Below are 24,708 nucleotides of genomic sequence, written 5' to 3'. Positions count from 1 at the left end.
CTCCCACTATTCAAGGCTTCTACAGGAATAGTTTTATGTTTCATATCTCTTCTGAAAAAGCCTTTTCTGTTCATGTAGTATTGTTCTGTCCTTATCTTCTGACTTATTGGTCTGACAATATTTCACTTCCTATTAAAACTTAGATACCTTTCATTAACAGTCGATTTCTAATTGCCTGTTACGTAGTTGCTTGCAGATCTGAATTCTTGATTAGCCTATGGATTCCATTTGTGAAGATGGAAGTACTGGAATGGTTAAATAACAAAGAACATTTTTACAAGTGTCCAGTCTGGTATAGCACATTTTTTTAACAGCTACGATGATATGCAGTGATATTTTAATTCGCTTGTGTATAATATTTTGACAGCTTTTTTTATTAGATTTTCCATGATTATCGTAGAGAAATTGCTGATTGCAGATTATTGGAGCAGCGTCATGCAGAACAACTCCGTGAAGTTGCAGAACAGTTAGGGCAGGAACGGGAGCAGCTGGCTGCTCAGGTACACAACCTGGAACAAAGGTTGGCAGCATTGCATGAGGAAGATAGTCGACTGAGACAAGAATTGGCAGCCTTGAAAGTGGTGAGTCTTGTGGTTATACTGACAGCAGCTTAAAGCCGATAAAGTCAACAACAGCTACATCAGATACCCAGGTTTTCAAAAATGATAGCATTTGTTTGTTGAAAAATGTCCATGTTCTATGTGTCACATATGAGGTTTTCAAAAAATTCTGGAACATCCGTAATTTCATGCCAATGGTGTGTTGGAGTGAAATGCGGTTGGCATCCCTACATACGCCCGTGTTTAATGTGTAACTGCCAGAAGTTTCATTGTTGTATGTCTGTTAGTTATTGTTCAGTGCTCTACTGAGTAGAACACTGTGTCACACAGTTTTTGTATTTTGAGATGGCGGAGTTAAGAGGAGCAACACTGGCAGTGTTAAGAGGAGCAACATGTCTGCATTAAATTTTACAGACACACACCAAATGATGCAGGAAGCCTACAGTGGTGAGTGCTTAAGCTGTACTCGGTGTTATCAATGGTTCAGACAATTTAGAAATGGCCGGACAGAAGTTAAAGATGACCCTCGTTCAGGGTGCCTTTCCACATCTACTGATGACCCTCATGTCAGGAAAGTCAACAAAACCGTGGGTACCAATCGAAGACTGAATGCCCAAGAGATTGCACAAGAATGTAACATTTCAGTTGGATCATGTCATGAAATCTTGGCTCAGTATCTTGGAATGCATCATGTTGCCGCCAAGTTTGTCCTCGTGAGTCAAGATCAGAAAGACCTTCGCCTCGCAATCTGTGAAGAGCTTTTGGATCTCACGAATAAGATGTTCCTTAAGTGAATGTATGGCCCCTGTGGACTTTTTTTTCCAAAGTTGAAAACCCCGTTGAAAGGACGATGATTTGCAATGATAGACAAGATATAAGAAAATTCGCACAGGGCACTTTGCATGATCCCGCAAGAGGTGTACCAAGACTGCTTCCAGAAGTGAAAATGGCATTGGGAATGGTTTATCAATTGTGGAGGAGAATATTTTGAAGGAGACCGTGCACAGTAAGTGAAAGGTAAATTTGGAAAAATTTTATGGGCAAAGTTCCAGATTTTTTTTAACAGACCTCATGGTTCAGTGAAATGTGTGTATGTAATTGCTGCAAGGCAGTAACTTGGAAACACAGATTAAATCTTCCTATGAATGTGGTTTTTTTTTTTACTAGTGCCTATATTATTGTAGTGGGAAATAACCATTTCTTTTTTCTTCTTCTTAGGAAAAAATACACTATTTTCTGCTTTCACTAGGTCTAATGAAGCATGTCTATCTGTGTGCATTTTGTAAGGAGTGCTTCAGAGAAAGACAAATCCTTATTTTGTTTTTAGTTGCTGTTTGTCTAAATCTCCTAACATATCCTGTCTATCAGCTGTACATGTTACAAAGTTTGGTTCAGATTTAGTGGGCCACCTGAACAGAAATTTTATTTTGGACTAAACCCTGTTTTCTGGCCCTTTAATGTTGCCACAAATTAACAATGGTAAATGTTTCAAGTTTACAGCATGTGTATAGTATCACTACATGCTACACTTGTAAGAATCAATTAATCTCACTGAGTAAATGGTGAAGTCGTTTATAATTTTTTAGCGTAGTAGGTTTATATAAATGGAAATCAGTTCCTGAGAAATAGAAGGGGAGCAGTTGTTCAGTTTTGCATCATGTATCTTTTATTGTGATTTTATTTTTATTTTTGTATCACATGTTTTACTTGCTTATATACTTGTTCACTTTCTTGACAACAGAGCGCGTGTAATTCATTCTTTAATTACCCACCATCTTATGGTTTTTCCCTCCACCTTGCAGCTCTCTGATTCCAAAATTATTTCTAAAGATAAATATGCGACATCAGTTTTAAATGTTTATTTTACTCTGTCACTATCTTTACTTTTCTTTCTACATTAGTGTTAGTTTTCTTTTATGTAGTGGATTGAGCCTTCTTTGCAAGGATCTTATCACAACTAAAATGTGTGTGCATTGAAACAGTAGCAAAGCAGAGACTGGACAATCTTTCTCTCACATCTAAGGAAGAAAAGAAATGTTCTGCTCTGACATTGAGATCCATAATGCACTGTACGTAGTTGCCCCTTAACTCTCTTTAGTGTCCTGCTGTATTAATTTATAATTTATCATACCATAATGTCTTCCTTTTCAATTAAACTTTTTCAATGATACAGGAAAATGAAGCAGTGGATAAAGAAAACCAAAGTCTCTTGGAACAGTTAGAGGAAACCAGAAAAGCCAAAGCTAGCCTTCAGAACGAGTTGGAATCACTTGCGTCACTTCAGCAAAAGGTATGATCTAATGACAGATGTAATAAATTTTAATTTTTTATAGTTACTGATAAGTGGATGTTTCTTTGTGTAGGGCATGGAAAAAGTGGTTGCTCTTGTTCTTTTACAATTAGTGCCCAAGTTTGATTTATGTCTCTTAGGCATACTTGCAGTGAATTAAGTTCATACAATCTTCCTTGCTTATTTGGAGGGTTAAACTTAATTGTTATTCAGCACATGAATATGTGCATGTGATGTTTTTTATGTAGTGCATGATTTCAGGTGGCTGTAAACAGTGGAACATGTACATCTACAAACATACTCCGGAAGTCACCATACAGTGCATAGTGGAGGATGCCTTTTACCACTGTCACCCATTCTCATTCCACTCACATATCGAATGAGGGAATAATGACTATCTTTATACTTCAGCACTAACTCTGATTTCTTATATCTAGACTTTGTGGCCCTTATGCAATATGTATGCTGGTGGCAGTAGGATTGTTGTGCATCTTGTTGCAGATGCCGGTTCTCTAAACTTTCTCATAATGTTTAGTGAAAAGAACATTCAGATATACCAATTTGGGTTCATGAAGCATTTCTGTAACACTTTCATGTTGATTGAATCTGTTGGTAACAAATCTAGCACTACACCTCTGAATTGCTTGCATGTCTTCCTTTAATACAGCTTGGGGGAGGGGGGGGGGGGGGGGGGATCACAAACTCTCTAGCATTACTGAAGAATGAATCTCACAAGTACTATATTTGCCATTTCATTTATGGATGAGCTAAATTTTCCTAGAACTCTCCCAATAAATCAAAGGTGAACATTCACCTTTTCTACAACTAACCTTAAATGTTCATTCCATTTCATGTTAATTTCCAACATTACACACAGATATTTAATCTATGTGACTGTGTCAGGCAGCACGCCACTAGTACTGAATTTGACATTATTGTGTTGTTTTCCCTTGCTATCTTCATTGACTTCTTATTTCCCCACATTTAGAGGAAGCTACCATTCATCACACCATATAGAAATTCTATCACATCGTCCTGTATCCTCCTACAATGACTCAAAGATGACAGTTTCTTGTATACTACAGCACCATCAGCAAACAAGTCTCCAATTGCTGGCCACACTATCCATCAGATGGTTTATGTACATAGAGAACGAGAAGGGTCCTGTCACAGTTCCATGGGGCATCCTGAGAATATGTTTGTCTTCAATGAACACTTGCTGTCCAAGATGGTGTATTTGGCCCTGATAGTGTGTCTTCAAGCCTCTCAAATATGCTGTGATTGGATAGACAAAAAATCTACTCACCAAGTGGCAGCAGGAGAACACACATATAAAAGAAGATCTTACTTACAGAAGCTTTCAGAGCTAGTGGTTCAATCTTCTGACAGAAGGGTTGAAGGGGAATGAAGAGAGGTGAAGGGAAAGAAACTGTAGAGGTATAGGAACAGGGTTGAGCTCGGTAAAGCCACCCAGAACCCCGGGTTAGGGGATCCTTCTCATCCTGTCCAGTAAGTCTCCCATGACCCAGGTTTTTGGATAGATTTTCGAGCTATACCCTTTTCCTAAGCCTCTCCAGTTTCTTTCCCTTCAGCTCTCTTTCTTCCCCTTCAGTTCTGGTGCAAGAAGAAGGCAATGTCTCCGAAAGCTTGCATAAGTAAAACTTTTTTGTGTGTGTGTGTGTGTGTGTGTTCTTCTGCTGCCACTTAGTGAGTAGATTTTTTTTATCTATCAAATTACATTATATTGTCAAAATTGATTATTTTCATTGAGGCATATTCTTTGTGCTCAGACCTTTGTTAAAAGTCTGCACTGTGGTATTATGACAAATGCTTCCTGGAAATCTAGAAATATGGACTCTGCCTATTGCTCTGCGTCCATGCTTTGCAGGATATAGTATGAGGAAAGGGCAAGTTGAATGTTGCACAAGTGGTGCTCTCTTGATCCATGATCTAAACCCATGATGATATATGATTGATTATCCAAACATCAAAACTTGTGTCACTTATTTCTTTAACATTTCACATGTATAAAAGCCTGTTTAGTTTCACAAATTCTACACAACTGTAGTAAATGATACATAAATTACAGAAAGAAATTCAGCAGTATCAGGGTGTATACACCCGGGAAAAACCCGGGAATTTTTTAATCGGGGAGAAAACCGGAAATAACCCGAGAATTTTTTGAAATTCCGGGAATTTTTAATTGTTTTAGTTTTCAGTTAAATTCTTGGGATTTTAACTGGTAATAACTGATACCCTGCCAAAAAATATTACTGTGTCCCTCCACTGCAGAATAATTCTGCAGCAGTAAAACATAAGCGAGAAGAAAAAGCAACAAACGTTAGTTGCAAAGGAAATGCACCTTTTACAATAACAAAGCAGTGTGCACACACAAGCATCTCCCAACAGCAAAATGTGTCAAAGGCCTTAGGACAAGGACTATGCAACACTTAGTAACAACAAACTGCTTCCAATGAGTGCGACGTCAGATTAGTGTTTTGCCAGAGGGCTCAGGTGCATGCACTGTCAATCACATATGAGCAGCACCCCTCTCCCTCTTCTGGCTGCTTGAAGCCAGATGCTAAATAGAAAATTTTTTTTGGCACGTCCAAGCAGCCAGATTCGCGCATGCATGATCAGTCTGAGTTGTTGTTGGGGGGGGGGGGGGGGGGGTTAGTCTCCACATGACCCCTGTTTACGTTTAGTGATTTTGCTGACAGCATAATTCAGCAAGAACTATACAGAGGACTGGAAGAAGCTGGTATATGTACTAAACTAATAACACTAATCAGAATGACAATGACAGAGACAAGAGCAAAAGTAAGATCCTTAGCAGAAAAAGTGAAAGCTTTGACTGTAATAAAGGTATGAAGCAAGGTGATAGTCTCTCCACTGTCGTTTTCAATATAGCCCTGCACAGAGTAGTAAATTTATTAAAACTAGCCAGATATGTGCATATGCTGCTGACATTGCTATAGTAGGAAGAAATATTAATACACTCCAAGAAACATACTGAACAATGGAAACAGAAGCCTTAAAAATTGGCCTCATAGTAAATGAAAACAAAATAAAAGATATGGTAATGTCACAATGTGAGGCCAGAAGAACCCCTAAAAACCTAAACATCAATGGAAAATGCATCAAAGGAGTGTCCTCTTTTAACTACTTGGGAGCCCTAGTAACAAATTATAACAGTATTGGAAAGACTATAAGAGAAAGGATACAACCAGGAAACAGAGCTTACTTTGTAAATAAGCAACTTTTCAGAAATAGCCTTGTTACAAAAAAAAAAAAAAAAAAAAAAAACTGCACACATATAATTCCCTAGTCTGCCCAGTTATCACATATGGGTCAGAGGTATGGACGTTAACAGAACATGATAAAAATGCACTAAGAACCATTGAGCAGAAAATACTGTGCAAAATCTATTTGCCAATAAGAGAGGAAGAAGGCTGGAGAATATGCTACAATGCCGAATTACAAGAGTTAATACAAGGTAGGGACTTAGTAAAATATATGAAATCACCGCAAATATGATGGCTAAGACACTTGGAGAGAATGGCAGAGGATAGAATTCCAAAGAAAATCATGAAAGGTGTGATCTATTCAGCTAGGTGAAAAGGGAGACCTAGAAGAAGATCAATTGACGATGTAATAATGGATCTCACCATTATGGGAGTCTGGAGTTGGAAAAGAGCAGCAAATAACTGAGAGGTGTGGAGGAAGATCGTTGAAGGAGCCGAGGCTCTCCAAGGGCTGTAGTGCTACTGAAGAAGAAGAAGATTGTGCTGTTTCTTCTTCGTTTACGGCTCCCACGTCAGATAAAAACAAAATGGATTTCTGTGACCAGGACCTATCAAGTGAATTAAAATACATTCACATAATTACGGAAGGCTGTAATATATAATTAGTTTCAGTTTTCTGATTTTATTTTATTTTCAGTTTTTTGGTAGTCAAGCATTAATCACCTTACAGAACAATGAAGCTGTTTTTGTTGGTTTGTTAAAGAAACGTGGGCTTTCATTAATCTTTTCCACTGAGGCAGTCAATTAATTTGAAATGAAGCATTTTATTCCACAGTATAGGTTAGTTCCAACTGTTCGCTGAATTTAAAGTGCATGTTTTCATCCTCTGGCACACGTGGCGTTATGCCATAATAAAGAACCAAACATGAGATAGCGCAGTACTGGTACTCCAAGAAAATTTACATCCCGAAAATCACACTGAAAAGCTTAATATAGGTTGGGGCCTACTGCATTGTGGATCTGGACATATGAATGTGGACTTCAAGCCAAATTATGCATTTCAGCATGGTTTACAAAATTCTGATGCGCTTGGGAATATTCTCTGATGTCCTTTTTCTTTTATGACGTAATGTAAGATTTTTTAATGCGTTATATGTACAGACACACAGGCTTCCTATGCCTCATTACTGCACATGTTCAATAACGCCTGTTTCCTGATGCTAAAATGAACCTGTTTCTAACAGGTCTCAGTAAAATATTGCGAATGGTGGTCTGAAAAACATTACTTTCGAAGTAAATTTCCTTTTACACAAGTTGAATTGTGTTACGTATGAGTGTGTCCGAGTCACAGAGCATTTGACTCTCATTTAAAACGTAACACTTTGAGGACCAGCCACTTAGAATAATTTCGAGCTCAGAAGACCAGACATTTATGTCATTAGTTCAAATTTTACTGCCATATTTGTGTAATGTATGTTAAGGTGTAACACCTGCAAGAGAGACCAATATTACATGTGAAAGCTTAGCTTCTTTAGTAGCTTATTAATCTTAAAGATCAATATTATACGTGAAGGCTTAGCTTTTCTTGTAGCTGCAGTATATACATATATTAATTTAAACAATTAACTTTTCCTACATGTGTGTTCGTGGTACTTAATAGTGATGTGTCCGTTGGCTGACTACATCATGTGTCCTATGCCCTGGACATCTGCTGTCATCATTTTACTTCTCTTCTTTACCTCTACCTCCCCTCTCTCTCCTGTCCTCTGTCCATCTCCTGACTGCATGTAACTGCCCTACCCTAACTCCACCTTGTCCCTGCATGCTCCCACTAGAAGACTTCACCATCATGAATCCCTATTCTCCTATCCCTTCCCTTCCCTATCCCAGCCCCTTCCCACCCAAGCTCCTCCTTACTCCCACCCAGTTGCCTCTCCCACCTTGCACTGCTGCCCATAGTCTCGCTACAGCTGCCAGAGACTGTGTGTGTGTGTGTGTGTGTGTGTGTGTGTTTTGGACTAAGGTATTGTTGGCCGAAAGCTCATTTTGTGACAGTCTTTTCTGCGACTCTGCTATTTGATGAGTTCACATGTACTTAACATATTTCACATTTATTTGTACACATTTTCATCAGTATATCTAGTGAATTTTGCCCTGCAGCTTCATTTTCATGCAAGCTCAATGTTTATAACATTGTATATCCGGAGCTGTGTGCTGTATAATGATATAATTTTTCAGGTACATTCAGTATTGTATGTGGCTACTGTCCGCAATACGTGTTGCGAATAGAGTGAGTAGTAAAGCAGTAGTAAATTAAAATGTCATGCTTCATGCGCAGTTTTACTCTGTGAACAGGGAATATGTAGTACGTGATAAACTCTTCCTTTCGTCATTTTGTGGGTGTCAGTGAGAAAAAGTTTCACAAACGTTTGAAATTATGTGTAAACTGTGTAGTCTTTTAAGTACTCTCGTTCTGGAACACTGGATGAGTAACCTATGGGTATTTGCATGTCATGGACTACACTGTTTTTTCAAACCCATCCCCACCCCCACACTTTTGATAGGTGAGTGTTTCTTACCCCGACAGTTATTCTTGCCTCACAGTAAGTGATATGTGTGATGATGATGAAATTGGTCCAGTTGTTTAGGAGGAGATGTGGAACATACATATGAGGTGTGTGAGGAAAGTAATGAGAGCGATCTGGCAATGCTGGGTTGTTCTACTTATGTAGACCGGTGTGTTCATCCCTTCCAGATGCTCAGTCTGAGTTTGCGCTCATACAGCTTTCACACAATTTTTGAGAGAGCTACAAGTGAATGTGTGTGTGTGTGTGTGTGTGTGTGTGTGTGTGTTTTTTTTTTTACAAAAATGGAACAGTTGAGTTCAGAGCAATATTATGACATCAAGTTTTGTATTAAACTTGGGAATCTGTGAGTTTGACATTTGAAAAGTTGAAAGAAGCCTATTGGGACATTCCTTATCAAGAGCACAAATTTTTCAATGGCACAAATCATTTTTGGAAGGTTGAGAACATGTTGAAAATGAACCTTGCTCAGGGAGACTTTCAACTTAAAAAAAAAGTACAAAAAGTCAGGCAGTAGTAACCAACCGAGACAGACACAGCAATAGGGAAGTAACCAATTTTGTGACATTTGCGAGTTCCTAACAGCAACAAACACGCCACTGCCAACCGTGTTTAGGCTACCCTTTCGGAACACCATTAGGTTCTTCGCAAAAATTTCAGCTGAGATTATACCCGGCTTTAGCCAGCTTTCAGTGCCTATAATGATATGAGCATCAGTGCTTTCTATTAGTGCTTGGAGCTCTGGTACTGTGATGTGTGTCACTTTGGATCAGAAGAGATTCTCGTGGCTGTCAACTATGCTGAAAATGGTCAGCTTTGCTTTCATCTTACAAGCAAGACTGGCAGCCTTCTGCAAGACTGGCACTTCTGTTAGCCACGGTTCAAATACAGGCAGCACTGATTGTATTATCGCGAAATATGGGAGAAAGTGTCACAGAAATGATAGAGGATTTGGGCTGGACATCATTAAAAGAAAGGCGTTTCTCGTTGCGACGAAATCTTCTCACAAAATTCCAATCACCAACTTCCTCCTCCGAATGGGAAAATATTTTCTTGACACTGAACTACATAGGGAGACATGATCACCACAATAAAATAAGGAAAATCAGAGCCCATACAGAAAGATATAGGAGTTCATTCATTCCGCGTGCTATACGAGATTGGAATAATAGAGAAATGTGGAGGTGGTTCGATGAACCCTCTGCCAGGCACTTAAATGTGATTTGTGGAGTATCCATGTAGATGTAGATGTAGAAAGATGTCCTTGAAAGGCTCGGCAAAAGGATGAATCGAGTAAGACCGGACATTGCAGACAAGTGGATGCTACATCATGCCAATGCTCCATGTGACACAGCCACTTCGATCACTGAATCTTTGACCTCAAATGGCATTCCTGTTGTTCCACAGCCCCCCTTTTCACCTGATCCTGAGTCCTTGTGGCTTTTTGTCCCCCAATTGAAAAAGTCTTAAAAGGACGTCATTTTGGCTCTCTGGGGAGCATTCAAAACAATGTGACTGGCTTTCTAAAGGCCATAACAGTCGAAATCTTTCAGCAGCTGTTTTTGTGTTTAATTGGACACAGGTTACATAATTCCTGGTATCATGTGAAGGTGGTCTGTGTGCTTAGCAATGACCTCCAATTAGAAAATGCCATGGCTGGTGGGGCAGACATCACCCACTGACTGCTGACATAGTGTATAGAGTTGCATCTCCGCTGAGAGCCTAATGTATGTCCCACATAGCATATATTGCCACCACCAGACAGCAAACATAATACATTGCTTGAATTCAGTGGTCCATTCAACACTTATAACTTAGTTTGGCTTTGATTCATTGATAAACATCTTCATAATCTAGATCCATGGCAAGAGCAGCATCTTGTCTTTCTTCAACATCTACTTCCAAATCTACTTCTCTCTTAGTTCTTATCAACTCAAGGAGCTACTTTCCAAAATGTTGATCTCCATGCATGCATTTCAAAAGTTGTTAAGCTTTTAAAACTGATGGTGCTGTCACAGGTATGTAATTGTTATATCTTAAGCATCCTTTTTGTACACTGCTATAAATTAATTTATATAGTGCTGTAGTTAAGAGACAGTTATTCATTGATGATGATCTAGATATTGGATATGAAATTTTACTTACCAGGCAGAGCCACATTACTGTGAAAGGATTTTCACCCAAATTTTAATTTACCTATAAAGAAAAGAATATTATAAAATAAAGCTACAACTATAAAGTGTTATTACTCGACTGTTGCAAATTGACTGAAGCAAATAAAATTTAAATGGTTTTTCACTGTCCAATAAATAGCTCTGCTTTACACAAAAAGGTGTAAGTCCATGTATTGGAAATATTTGATAGTAAAGCTCCCCTACAGGGAATAGTGACAACTTTATTTGAACAAAAAGGTGTAAGCTTGTTTTGAAAACTTTTTTGTGTTTGGAGTATCAAATAGAAATAACATCCAGTGAAAAGGATGGAATTGTGTCCTGTTAAACTGTGGAAATTGGACTCGCACCCTTCTGCTCAAAGAAGAGCAAAAAAAATGGAAAGGATATCTGAATTTCTGGGATGTGCCCATGGAAGGATGTAATACACATTACATATAACTGAGAGATTTTTGACAACAGGAACTAGACCCAGTGTGGGATACACAGCCAAAATTTACGTGTTACAGAATATAGATGATATGCTGAGAATTTGGTGCAGACTTAAGAACAGAAATTGACTTAAGAAAAATTACGAATTGCATCATGCCCACAGACTGCAACACCTATTAGAGTTTATTCAATCTGTAACTCACACATGCAGATTATTTTTGCCTTTTAGGTACATACATGCAGACATTGAGGACCTTCTTTTAAAAGATTAATTGTTATTATTTCTCATGTTCATTTTGTTGCTTCTGCTTAATTTTTTTCAGTCAGAATTAGTTTTTAACCCGTAGTTTGTGCCTTTAGTTTTTGCTATGACTGAAATGAATTACTCAATTTACTGCCCTTTTTTATGCATTTCAAAAGTCGTTAAGCTTTTAAAACTGATGGTATTGCCACTATGTAGTTGTCTTATCTTCTCCATTTAATAGATTGATAAACAAGTGTGTATACCAATGCTTAAAGGTAGGTGATGTTTTATTTCAGATTAGTGAGCTAGAAGGAAGTCGAGACATGGTTGAGCCTCTTCTTGAACAAGTTGGGCAGCTTCAGACAGAAAATACTGAGCTGAGAGATCGCAATGATGAATTAAAAATGAAGATAGAAGCACTCACTGTACAGTTATCAAGGCTTGCTAGGTAGGTCGTGGTTCAATTACAATTTTTTTCTCTCCACATGACCTTACTTCATTTTGTTATCACTTGGGTATTAAAAATAAATAATGGTTATACCCAAAAGGGTTAATTTTTTAAAATAGAATCACAAAAATAATGACTGCTTGTGAGATGTACTCTACTTGGTTTAGAAAATCAACAGTTCCGAACAGTATAAGATTAGTGAGGCCTCTTAATGTGCATCCCAGACATGCCAGGATTCAAATATAGATATGTTTATGGCCAATACTTGCAGTGGATCTCTGTGTGTGTGAGCAGTTAATCAGATAGGGTGGTTCCATGCATATGGGTGCTGTCATCTGTGAGGGGATATCTGGACCAACTGCACATCTGAAAATGTTGCACATGTGGTTGCATTATCTCAGCTTGACATGTTCTGTGAAACAAAACATCTTTGCCTCGCTCTGTTGTATCAGCTTGGGGTTGGAGTGATCTTGCCCCTCTTTCCAATCATTCCAAACATATTCCTCTTTCCTCCATGATGACAGAGATAATCTTTCCAAAAGCTGGTATATTGTTTTTTGCTTCTAATATGTTTTTTACCAGTACTGTAATTTTGACTCCTGGAGATGAGTACTGGTCAACCAATATGCCTCTTTAAAATTTTTCAGGAAATTATTATTTTTTTATTCTTTTGATATAGTGAGAGATAGTACACAGTGAATGCATAAGAGGTAGTTAAAGTTGTCCTCATAAACTAAAAACTCTCAGAATCCAGGCTGTGGTGGTACAGTCACATAATATGAAGACTTGAAGATCATGTCATAAAAAGGGTCTTTCTATGGTTACAGATCCACAGGACTTGTGGCCTGGAATTGAAAAAGTACTGTGATGATTCTCCATCGACAAAAGGTCCCAGATTATTCCTCCATTCAGATCTCCAGGAGGAGACTGCCAAGTGGGAGGTGACCATGAGGAAAAAATGGAATAACCAGTGATGGGATAACATTCTACAAGCCAGAGTACGTAAGGTCAGAAGTTTGAATGTAGTTAAAATAAAAGAAAGATTCAGGAGTGGAATTGAAAGTCAGGATGAAAGGATGTCCATGATATGATTCGCTGATGACATCGCTATCCTCAGTGATAGTGAAGAAAAATTGCAGGATCTGTTGAATGGAATGAGTAGTCTAATGAGTGCCGTATATGGATTCAGAGTAAATTGAATGAAAGGCAAATGTAATGAGAAGCAGCAGAAATGAGAACAATGAGAAATTTTACATCAGAATTGGGGATCACAAGAAGATGAAGTTACAGAATTCTGCTACTGCTGCAGCAAAATTACACATGATTGACAGAGCAGAGAGGACATAAAAAGCAGACTAGTACTGGCAAAAGGGGCATTCATGGTCGAGAGAAGTCTAGTAATGTGATGCATAGACCTTAATTTGAGGAAGAAGATTCTGTGAGTGTATGTTCGGAGCATAGCATTGTATGATAGTGAAACATGGACAGTGGGAAAACTGAAACAGAAGAGAATCAAAGTGCTTGAGATATGGTGCTACAGAAGAATTTTCATAATTGGGTTATCTGGTAAGATAAGGAACATGGAGTTTCTCTGCAGTATCAGCAAAGGAAGAAACATATGAAAAACACTGCCAAAAAGAGGGGATAGTGTGATAGAACATATGTTAAGGTATCAAGGTATAACATCTATGGTGCTAGAGCATAAAAACTGTAGTGGAAGACAGAGATTTGAATGTATCCAACAAATAATTGAGGATATGGAGTGCAAGTGCTTCTCTGAGATGAAGAGATTAGTGCAGGAGAGGAATTTGTGGCAGCTTGCATCAACCCAGTCTGAAGAATAATGATTCAAAAAGTCTGTTGGTATATGATCTGGCTATTTTATATGTGGAATTTCTGTTTTACAATCTTTTAATCTTCTAGGAATGACTTTTCTTGGTTTATTGATCTGTTCTTTTTATTTGTATTCTATGCTCTCCTTTGTTTAAATTGTTTGCGAAAAAGTCTCCCAAAAGATAGGTGTGTGACAAATTTTGTACTAGATGATGTGACTTACCAAACGAAAGCGCTGGCATGTCGATAGACACACAAAAATACACACAAAATTCAAGCTTTCGCAACCAACGATTGCTTCGCCAGGAAAGAGGGAAGGAGAGGAAAAGACGAAAGTATGTGGGTTTTAAGGGAGAGGGTAAGGAGTCATTCCAATCCCGGGAGCGGAAAGACTTACCTTAGGGGGGAAAAAGGACAGGCATACACTCGCGCGCGCGCACACACACACATATCCATCCGCACATACACAGACACAAAATGTCTGCTTTCATTTGGTAAGTCACATCATCTTTGTTTTTAGACATATTTTTCCCACGTGGAATGTTTCCCTCTGTTATATTCAAATTTTGTACTAGAATTGAAGAAAATTGTTGTTTAGTATAGATACGGTTCCACCATGCTACCAGAGTATAGACTTTCAATGAAATAGAAGAAAAACTGCCACTAATGTGAGTGCAGGCTTCTACAGGAATGTCTCCACTTAAACTGATTAGAAAAACTCAAATAGCTCAAAAATATATTTCAAATTTCAGTTGCATACAACTGACAAATGTGTTAACATGTAACAAATTTTTCTGAATTTCTTTTTATATTTACTCCATTATCTGAATGGAGATGCTGAATAGTAACAGTGGCACAAGGATAAGTTAGTCAAAAAGCTCAGCACTTCCAGCTTTTCATTTATTTATCATTCTCATTATGTTAACTTGCAGATAGAATTGCTAGCATACTTCCTATACTTTCATTCAGTACTGTTCTATAACTGTGCAGCGAAGGTCAAAGAAGTATTTATTCTGCGGAAGTGTACTGTAAGAATACTGTGTAAAGTTGATAGCTGAACATCTTACAGAAGTCTCTCCAGGGATCTGTGGATTGTTACATGTACATTCAGTACCTATATTCCTTTATGATAAACAGTGCAGTTCATCATTACAATAATTGAAATAAAAATATGTGCAGGGTGACCCAAAACTCTATTAACAATTGAAATTGCACTAATTCACAGAATCGTGTAGGTAGAGATAGAAAACTTGACACATGTGCCCGAAATAACATGGGGTTTTATTGAAACCTAAACTAAGTGCAAAAACCACCCAACAAACAGTGCTGGGCAGCAACACATCAGTGATGCTGCATTATAAAATTATAAAAATGAACTGTAGTGAGAGAGGGAACCATATGTGCCAGCAATTGTGGCAGGTTGATTTGTCAGAAAATGTGCTGTTAGTGAAGCTTTACTACCAGAATGGAGAATCTGCAATCTGCTACTGCAGCTTTACAACCCTATCAGCATAAGAAGGGTATCTGAACAGGTAAAGGTTCTGTGACAAGTGTTGCTGTGAAGAAAATAATCATGAAGTTCGAAACCACTTGTTCTTTAGATTATCGGCCCTGTAATGGGCAACGAGTCACGAGTGCTACTGCTGCTCAGGCAGTTCAGAAACAAATGACGACTTCCAGTTTCATCTATGCATGGTGAAATCAGCTCTCATGAAGTCACATGTTGCACTGGCATTCCATGCACTACTGCTTGGAGAATAATTAGGTGTACCCCAGTGCTAGTCTTACAAAATCCAGCACCATCAAGAACTGTTAGCCACTGATGTTGTGACATGGAGAACATTTACAGTGTGGGCACTTCTAAAAATGGGGGAAGATGATGATTACCGTATTTACTCGAATCTACGCCGCACTCAAATCTAAGCCGCACCTGAAAAATGAGACTCGAAATCGAGGAAAAAGATTTTCCCGAATCTAAGCCGCACCTGAAATTTGAGACTCGAAATTCAAGGGGAGACAAAAGTTTTAGGCCACATCTCCAAATCGAAACAAAGTTGGTCCATTGTAATATGAGACACAATTTAGATCGAATGAATGACGATACAGCTACAGTAGTTTGGTTCGAGTCGTAAGCTTAGCAGTTAAGCTTTACCAGGTAGCCCTATGCGTCAGGTGCTCTGTCCGTATTTATATGGGTACCCTTCCTTTTTCACGTGCTTCGTCTGGTTTGTATTGATTGCTTATTTTTCTTTGAACTGATACGCGCCGTTTTCTTTGTTATAGGTGTTTTACGTCACTCTAAGCTGAAAATTCATTACTGTGCTGTGACATGCATTGTTTGTCGCATTCTGATGGTGCGTGTTTACGGCCTGTCGCCGCTCGCGGCATGGCTTGCTTTTGTGCGCGCTACCGCCGCTTTTTTTAAAAAAAAAAAAAAAAGAGAGAGAGAGAGAGAGGAATCGTCTCATTAGCGAAACAATGGCAAGAGACTGCTATTTGTTGTTACTTACACTGCTGCTTTCTTTGATAATGATCAACAAGAACCAAATAATAGACTGCGTATGATAGAAGATGTTCTGAACGAGAGTTTAGCGAAAATTTTTCTCCGTTTGAGTATCTTTGCAGGCACCTCTTTAGTACATTACATTCTGCACAGAAATTAGAGTCATCTTAGATTTAAAAATCTAGTCAATTGCTGTGCTTAATTTCTGGCTGTATCACTACTAGCCACAAGAATAATACGAATATAAAGATGGCATGATATGTATATTCTTCCGCGTTTGCTGTTGTCTCACTCTAGTTTCGTAGTTTATTAGGCAGACAGGATTTAAATGAGGTAGCAGCAAACACAAAAGAATACATGGCAAAATGTTTATATTCTTACTATTCTTAAAGTGAAGAGAATACTGCATGTGATTCACAATTCATAAAAGTTCTTATTAGCAACGATCTCTTGTCACAGGTAGGAAAAAATTCAGAACGTAGAGTTGGCCATATTGACAAACATCACAAACATTCTTGCCAGTCGGATTTTCGTAGTACATTGAAATGCCGCTGCTACATTCGAAGATGAACAATACGGAATCTGTATTTACTTCGTTGGATAATGTACGAAAATGCAGTGGTCGACACTCGGGGCGGAGAAAAAAGCTCGTCTTCCACCATTTTTTTTTTTAAATGACGCAGCGGTTTTGGTGCCAGTATTTATCTTTGTGCCTATAAAGCATGCCTATGTAGCGCTACATATATTCGATGGCAGAAGTTAGTTGTGGCGGCACCCACCAACATTTTTCAGAACTTCCGCTTGCTTTGCACTCGATTCTAAGCCGCAGGCGGTTTTTTGGATTACAAAAACTGGAAAAAAAGTGCGGCTTAGATTCGAGTAAATACGGTAGTTGTCTAATGTGTTGTGGACCGATGAAGCCCATTTCACACTCTGAGTGTCTGTAAACACCCTCAACTGCAGAATCTGTGCTACAGGAAATACCAATGCTTGACAACAAAATCACAGTGTGATATGGATTTACCGCATCAGTTGTGATCGGACCCATTTCTTCAAGGAAATGCGGTATGCTGTTTTTCAAACTGTCAGTGTTATGGGTGTGATGTACGCTGATATATTACAGAATTGCTTCTTCCCTAGCTTGTCTGATAAACACCAGCTGGAAGTTATGACTTTTGTGCAGGATGGCACTCCACCCCATATTGTTACACGTGTGCAAGATCGCTTGGCGGGGATTGTTTGTAGAACCACAAGTCATTTCAAAGACATGTCAATTTTTACCTCTCTGTCTACACAAATCGTGAAGCATTTAACTCTCAAATGTTAACAGACTTCTGGGTTACCTATATGTTATGCATCACTATTTAGGTCTCAGAATCGAGTTTTACACTCTGGTGAAAAACTGTACATGTTGCTGGTAGACATCAGACAAAAAACTGAAAATCCACAGATATTCAAAAACAAAGTAAAAGAATACTTCTTTAGCCAACTCTTCTGCAATTTATTTGTGTTTTAATTTGTGTGGCTTTTTTAACTTTATCGCAGCGAAAGGTTTTAGGTTATATTCAGATTCATATATCTGAACCCAGGGATGTAAAATTTCCATAAATCTGTCATTTGAATGAAACAGATTTTGACTTTGCTAGTGCACAGACAGCTGATCGTGTGCTATGTACAGCTGCATGAATGCTCGATTTGAAATATTGAAGAAAAGAACAGCAGTGGATTAGTTAAGGAGATTGACCAGTTTCAAAGTGGTGTTTTATCTCCTAACAGCCATATACATATGTAAGGTAATCCAGAAGTGATTTCAGTAATCGTCAGTGTGAGTAGAGTCCATGCACACATCACCATTCTGTTGCCTTATATCCAGCCAATCCTATGTCTGGACTGGTATGGTACTTCCTCTGTGTTTTTCAGAGAACCATACCTGCATATTACTACAATGGGGTCACCACTTTCAAAGGCATTTTAAAGGTATGGCTTCTCCTCACTCATCCCCCTCCCCCCTACTCCCATCCCCTCCCCTCCCCACCTCACCATTCTCTTACAGGAAGGAATCCATCCTCTCCTTCTCTCTGCATCTAGTGTATAGTGCAAGGTCAAATGTAATACAGTTTCTCAAAGTGTCTGCTGTCTGCACATTCAGTAACTCAGGAGGAACCTGGAAATTAGCCTAGTACTTACCTAAATGGATATGGAAAACCAACTAAACCCCATTGTCAGGCTGGTGAGCACACCAGCCCCCATCCTTAACTCCATTTGTCCCAATAGTACAAAAGAAGTTTGAATCTAAAACTTTTTACATAATTAACGTTTACTATAGTAAATAGACCAAGAGATGAGTACACCAAGCAGATTCAGAAGGATGTAGGTTGCAGTAGGTACTGGGAGATGAAGAAGCTTGCGCAGGATAGAGTAGCATGGAGAGCTGCATCAAACCAGTCTCAGGACTGAAGACCGCAACAACAACAACAACATAGTAAGCAACAAGTAAAAGAAGAAATTGGAAATTTAAGGAAGTTGTTTCATTTTGGAACCTAGGTCATACAGTTTTCAATGACGTATCGTTTCATATGATATATATGAAAGTAAATTTGCATTTTTCGTAGACGCAATCCCACATCTTGAAATTTTCATAAACTCTTAATGCCTAAAACAAATTATAATCCTAAATAGCAAAAATGGGCCGGTGGTTTAATACATTTTGTATCAACACCACACAGTAGACTGCCCCAGTGGTTTCATTTCAAAACCACTCATAAAAGTGGCAGTACAAACTCAGTTACATTACAATAACTTTAGATATACTTACTTTCAGTGTCAATGATATCCTCAATATTATCAATATTTTTTAAAAAAATAAAGCTGAATGTTAAATTGTCCTAAAATCAAGTAGGACAATCTCTGCAACGACTGTTGCTTGGAATGCTATAAGTGATTGCTACAGTGCACTACATTCTTAGAAGTGCATCCATAAATGTGTCTGTCATGCAACATAATTGATGGTTTCATGCTAAAGGTATGAATACTTTAGAAAAAGGTAATAAAATGGTGGTTTCAGGCAGAAACCACTGGTGGTCAAAGTGGTAATCAGTGAGATGGATTCTATGTGGGTCCAGCACACTTTTCAGTTCCCCGGAAGTGGGTGCTTCAATACATGTGGCTGTCTGAGCTAGTCTGTGAGTAGACTATCACTGGTCACCGTTTGTTGGCAGTATAGGATGGCTATAATTACACTTCACTACTTGGGGGGGCTCCCATGAAAAACAAGTGATCATAGAGTGATGAAACTGTGTGGAAACATTCATAAGGACATGGTGAAGAGGAAATAATGAGTGAATCCTTGAGAGAAACACACTTTAATTTCTACATGAGAGGGCAACATTTGTTAATTGCATACCATGTTTATGTTCCAGGTTACAAACATTGCTCAGTGTGACAACCATCTTATCCATCACACACTGGACCTGCACTAGGGATACAATTTCACAATTGTTCGCGGCACTTTCCAAACAGTGGATCACAGAATGTTGTCATGACACAGCTTGTGCGCTGCTTGAAGATCATACATTGCATCTAGCATTCTTAGCTGTAGCAATAGTAACTTCTTGAACCATTTGTGGCACAATTGGCTATCAACCTCTCCCAGGGACAGTTCCCAAATTGCCAGTTAATGTGAACTTCCAAATCATGTTCTTCAACCTGAGTGTGGAAGGATGACCTCTCCATATTCCTTTAATTCGTCTATCCTCACAAAGATCAGCAGCACCATTGCCGTAGTTTTGGTACAACAGCTTTACGAGTAAAGCCCTGCTCACCTTGTCTAGACTGATGTCAGCTGTCTGCAGCTGTAATGCGCACTGATGTTTGTGTTTCAACACTACGTCGCCGTACCACTACCAGTACCCAACAGCAGGTTATAGCACTAACACTACTAATGACACAAATCCTGCATTGCATAGTCTGAACATCATTCCTAAAAAGTTTGTTACCCATATGGTAAACAGTTTTCCTTCTACAGTGGCTCTAGTAGTGAAAGTTTAACTATAATCACCCTGTATAATTTACAGAAGTAGTCTGTGGTCGGTGCTTCGACCTTTTAATGTATAAGCTACCTCGTGCCACATCCATGAAGGCTCTCTTTCATTATAGGATTTATGGGAATGAATGAATAGATTCGGATGCTATAGATATAGTACAGCTTTTTATTCCATGCCCTAAGTTTCCAAAATCATTACCTGACATTTTCTTTCATTTTATTTCTATGATTATACTCCATAATTTGTCTCACTTTTGTTCACTTGTCAGTTGCTCATTCTGAGTTTCAAATTTCCCTGGTATTCAGTACCGTATTTACTCGAATCTAAGCCGCACTCGAATCTAAGCCGCACCTAAAAAATGAGACTCGAAATAAAGGAAAAAAAATTTCCCGAATCTAAGCCGCACATGAAATTTGAGACTTGAAATTCAAGGGGGAGAAAAGTTTTAGGCCACACCTCCAAATCGAAACAAATTTGTAATACGAGACACAATTTAGGTCGAATGAATGACGATGCAGCTACACTAGTTTGGTTCGAGTCGTAAGCTTAGCAGTTAAGCTTTACCAGGTAGCCATTGCTATGCGTCAGGCGCTCCATCCGTATTTATATGGGTACCCTTCCTTTCTCACATGCTTCGTCTGGTTTCAATCAATTGCTTATTTTGCTTTGATGTAATAAGTGCCGTTTTCTTTGTTATAGGTGTTTACATCTCTCTAAGCTGAAAATGCATTACTGTACTGTGTCATGCATTGTTTGTCGCATTCTGATAGTGCGTGTTTACGGCCTGTCGCCGCTCGCGGCATGGCTTGCTTTTGTGCGCGCTACCGCCGCTTACAATTAAAAAAAAGAGAGAGGAATCGTCTCATTAGCGTAACAATGGCAAGAGACTGCTATTTGTTTTTACTTACACTGCTGCTTTCTTTGATAATGATTAACAAGAACCAAATAATAGACTGCGTATGATAGAACATGTTCTGAATGAGAGTTAGGCGAAAATTGTTGTCCGTTTGAAAATCTTTGCGGCCGCTTCTTTAGTACATCAAATTCTGCACAGAAATTAGAATCATCTTAGATTTAAAAATCTAGTCAGTTGCCGTGCTTCATTTCTGACTGTATCACTATTAGGCATAAGAATAATACAAATATAAACATGACACGATATGTATATTCTTCCGCATTTGCTGTTGTCTCACTCTAGTTTCGTAATTTATCAGGCAGACAGGATTTAAATGAGATAGCAGCAAACACGAAAGAATACATGGCAAAATGTTTATATCCGTATTCTTTCTTATGGTGAAGAGAATATTGCAAGTGATTCACATTTCGTCAGGTTCCTATTAGCAACCATCTCTTCTCACAGCTAGGAAAAAATTCAGAACGTAGAGTTGGCCATATTGACAAACATCCCAAACAGTCGTGCTTGTCGGATTTTCATAGTACATTAAAATTCTGCTACATTCGAAGATGAACAATACGGAATTTGTATTTACTTTGTTGGATAATGTATGAAAATGCAGTGGTCGAAACTCAGGGCGGAGAAAAAAAGGCTCGTCTTCCATCTTTTTTTTAAATTTATTTACTGACGCAGAGGTTTTGTCGCCAGTATTTATCTTTGTGCCTGCAAAGCATACCTGTGTAGCGCTACATATATTTGACGGCAGAAGTTAGTTGCGGCGGCACCTACTAACATTTTTTAGAACTTCCGCTTGCTTTGTACTCGATTCTAAGCCGCAGGCGGTTTTTTGGATTACAAAAACCGGAAAAAAAGCGCGGCTTAGATTCGAGTAAATACGGTAATTTTCTCAATACCTGTGGTCACAGTATGTTACAGTTGAATGCTAAGTTCAACAAATAACCATTACTGTCAAAATTACAGCATTTTAGTTGTTATTTAAATGGAATTAACATAATTTTGTGAGCATCTCTTGCTATAGTTGTGACACTCGAAGACACTTTAAGTGATGGCAATGTTGGTATGGAAGTATTACCCTGAAGTGGTCAAGATCATCGACTACTGTGTTCATCATAGCTGTCAAAGAGTTCACGTGCTAGTCACCAGAGGTGGTGATGTTCAGCATCAGAGGTTGCAACATTCCATGAAAGTGACACAGTGTTAGAACTTCCTGGCAGAGGCAGATCTTGACTATGCTAATCTAATGCAGAAAACTGCATTTCAAGTGCTTACAGAGTATCTTCTCCTGTGTTTTGTTTTCGTTAATAAAAGTTTATTATTCCTGATACATGAATGTTCATATTTCATATGTTGTTGTAGTTGAGTTGCCAAAACATAGTTAGTTTTGACAGTTAACACTTAGCCATGCCAACAATGATGACTCTGACATGACTTCACCTGTCATGAACAGCCTACAAAGACCATAAGAAGCAGTACAAACTCTTGAGTGATCAAAGAATTTTTTTGAAAACACAAGACTCAGAGCTTGCCGAAGGGAAATCTGTACCATGACTTGTGAAAATGCCTCCATTGTGCAGGTGTAACAATCAGTTCAATCAAATTAGCTGAAGTCAAAAACATTATTACTCCTCCTCCTGTACAAGAATCCTATCACAAACTCAGATGGTTCAAATGGCTCTGAGCACTCTGCGACTTAACTTCTGAGGTCATCAGTCACCTAGAACTTAGAGCTACTTAAACCTAACTAACCTAAGGACATCACACACATCCATGCCCGAGGCAGGATTCGAACCTGCAATCGTAGCGGTTTCTCGGTTCCAGACTGCAGCACCTAGAACCGCACGGCCACAATGGGCGGCTATCACAAACTCGAGGCAAAATTGAGTCACAGACTTTTTGCCTCATAAGAAAAATGCATGTGTTAAGTTCTAACACAGGAAGATATTAAAGACAGAAAGCTGCCGCCATTATCTGAGAACACCTATGCAATAAGGATGCCATGGGAACTGTACCTGGCACCTTGTTACATACACTTTGGAATAACCGTCTTCTGGCTCAGTCTAAAGTTACTATAGCGTCTCAGATGGAAATGCCATCAGACGTTCCGTCACAGATCTGGCTGACAGAATTCAAGATGCAATAATTCCAGCATCAATCAAAGCAGTAGCAGTGCTGCACAATAGTGTTTTGTCATTGGCAGTGACACATGCAGTTTATGATTATCTCTCAGATAAGGTAAGTGCTGTAGCTAAACAGATAAGTGAACTGCTGTCTTGTTGCAGCTCCAACAGTGACAGAGGATGTTTTTGCAGATCACATAGTAATTTCATGATTAACTCATTGAGCCTTAGTGGCGCAGTGCAGCCACCTATTGTACGCTGGTCAGTGGATATTTGGAGACCAGGTGCACAAGTGCACTATCTTGCTCCTACCTAAATGGCAATGGCAGTCGAACATAGGCACATGCAGTTGCTGCTTGAAGTCTCAGTGTCTTTTTATTAGTGATCTAAAGATGGGCCAATAATTTCTTGTGGATGTTGGGCCAGACTTGTGCATTTATTGATGTGCTATATTCTACAATTGCTGGCCACCAACTTTGTTCTGTCTTAATATATAATAACTTAACGATAAACAGCATATTGAGCTGGACTTGGGACTGCACTGTGTCTTCGCCTGGAATTTCACCATTGCCAAAGTCACAGAACCCATAATTGAGGTTGACTTCGTGGTGCAGTATTGTCTACTGCCAGGTGTGACGAATGCAAGTCTCGTCAATAGCATCGTTGGACTTTCGATAGCTGGAGTCCATAGCAGTACAACAACACGCAGAGCCAAGCTCATGCAAATGATGAAAAGCAAGTTGTTGAGCTGCTTGAAAAGTTACCCATCATAACACAACCACCAGGGCTCCAAGGGAGGTACATAACAACACCATACATTATACCAAAACAAATGATGGCCCACCAGTTTCATGTCATCCAAGATGTTTTGCTCCTGATCATCTTATTATTGCAAAAGCAGAATTTGAGTTTATGATCAGGGAAGGTAATATTTGCCCTACTAGCAGTCCATGATCGTGCCCAAGAAGTGTGGTGCATGACATCTGTGCTGTAATTTTTGTGCACATAATGTAATGACATTTCGGACAGATACCCTGTGGCTGCCAGATATATTCTGAGAACAACCATAATCATGTCGTTTGGCTTATTCAAGAGTATCTTCATGACATGTGGTTTATGCATGCTGTTTTGCATACCTCGATGACATCCTTATCTTTTCAACCATTGCAGAACAGCACCAGCAACACTTGGTGGACGTTTTGAAACAGTTACAACAATATGGCGTGTTGTTAAATACTGACAAATGTGCTTTTGATAAACCACATATTAACTTCGTAGGATTTTGTCAGCAGGAACAGTGCAACCACCTGAGAAAATAAAA

The 24,708-nt window shown here is 38.8% G+C and overlaps 1 protein-coding gene across 1 annotated transcript in view; it reads left to right on the top strand.

Moving 5' to 3' along the window:
• Positions 1-24,708, top strand: part of LOC126416789 (ninein-like protein) — a 145,112-nt gene that overhangs the window by 30,967 nt on the left and 89,437 nt on the right. The window contains exons 8-10 of the mRNA XM_050084656.1: positions 419-581; positions 2,734-2,850; positions 11,824-11,975. Of these exons, the coding sequence (XP_049940613.1) occupies positions 419-581; positions 2,734-2,850; positions 11,824-11,975 (432 nt within the window). The remainder of the gene's footprint in view (positions 1-418; positions 582-2,733; positions 2,851-11,823; positions 11,976-24,708) is intronic.

This window comes from Schistocerca serialis, chromosome 8 (assembly GCF_023864345.2).
Source record: "Schistocerca serialis cubense isolate TAMUIC-IGC-003099 chromosome 8, iqSchSeri2.2, whole genome shotgun sequence".
NCBI classification, from domain to species: Eukaryota; Metazoa; Arthropoda; class Insecta; order Orthoptera; family Acrididae; genus Schistocerca; species Schistocerca serialis.
Note: the sequence above shows the minus strand (reverse complement) of the source record. Positions and strands in the feature narration are given on the sequence as shown.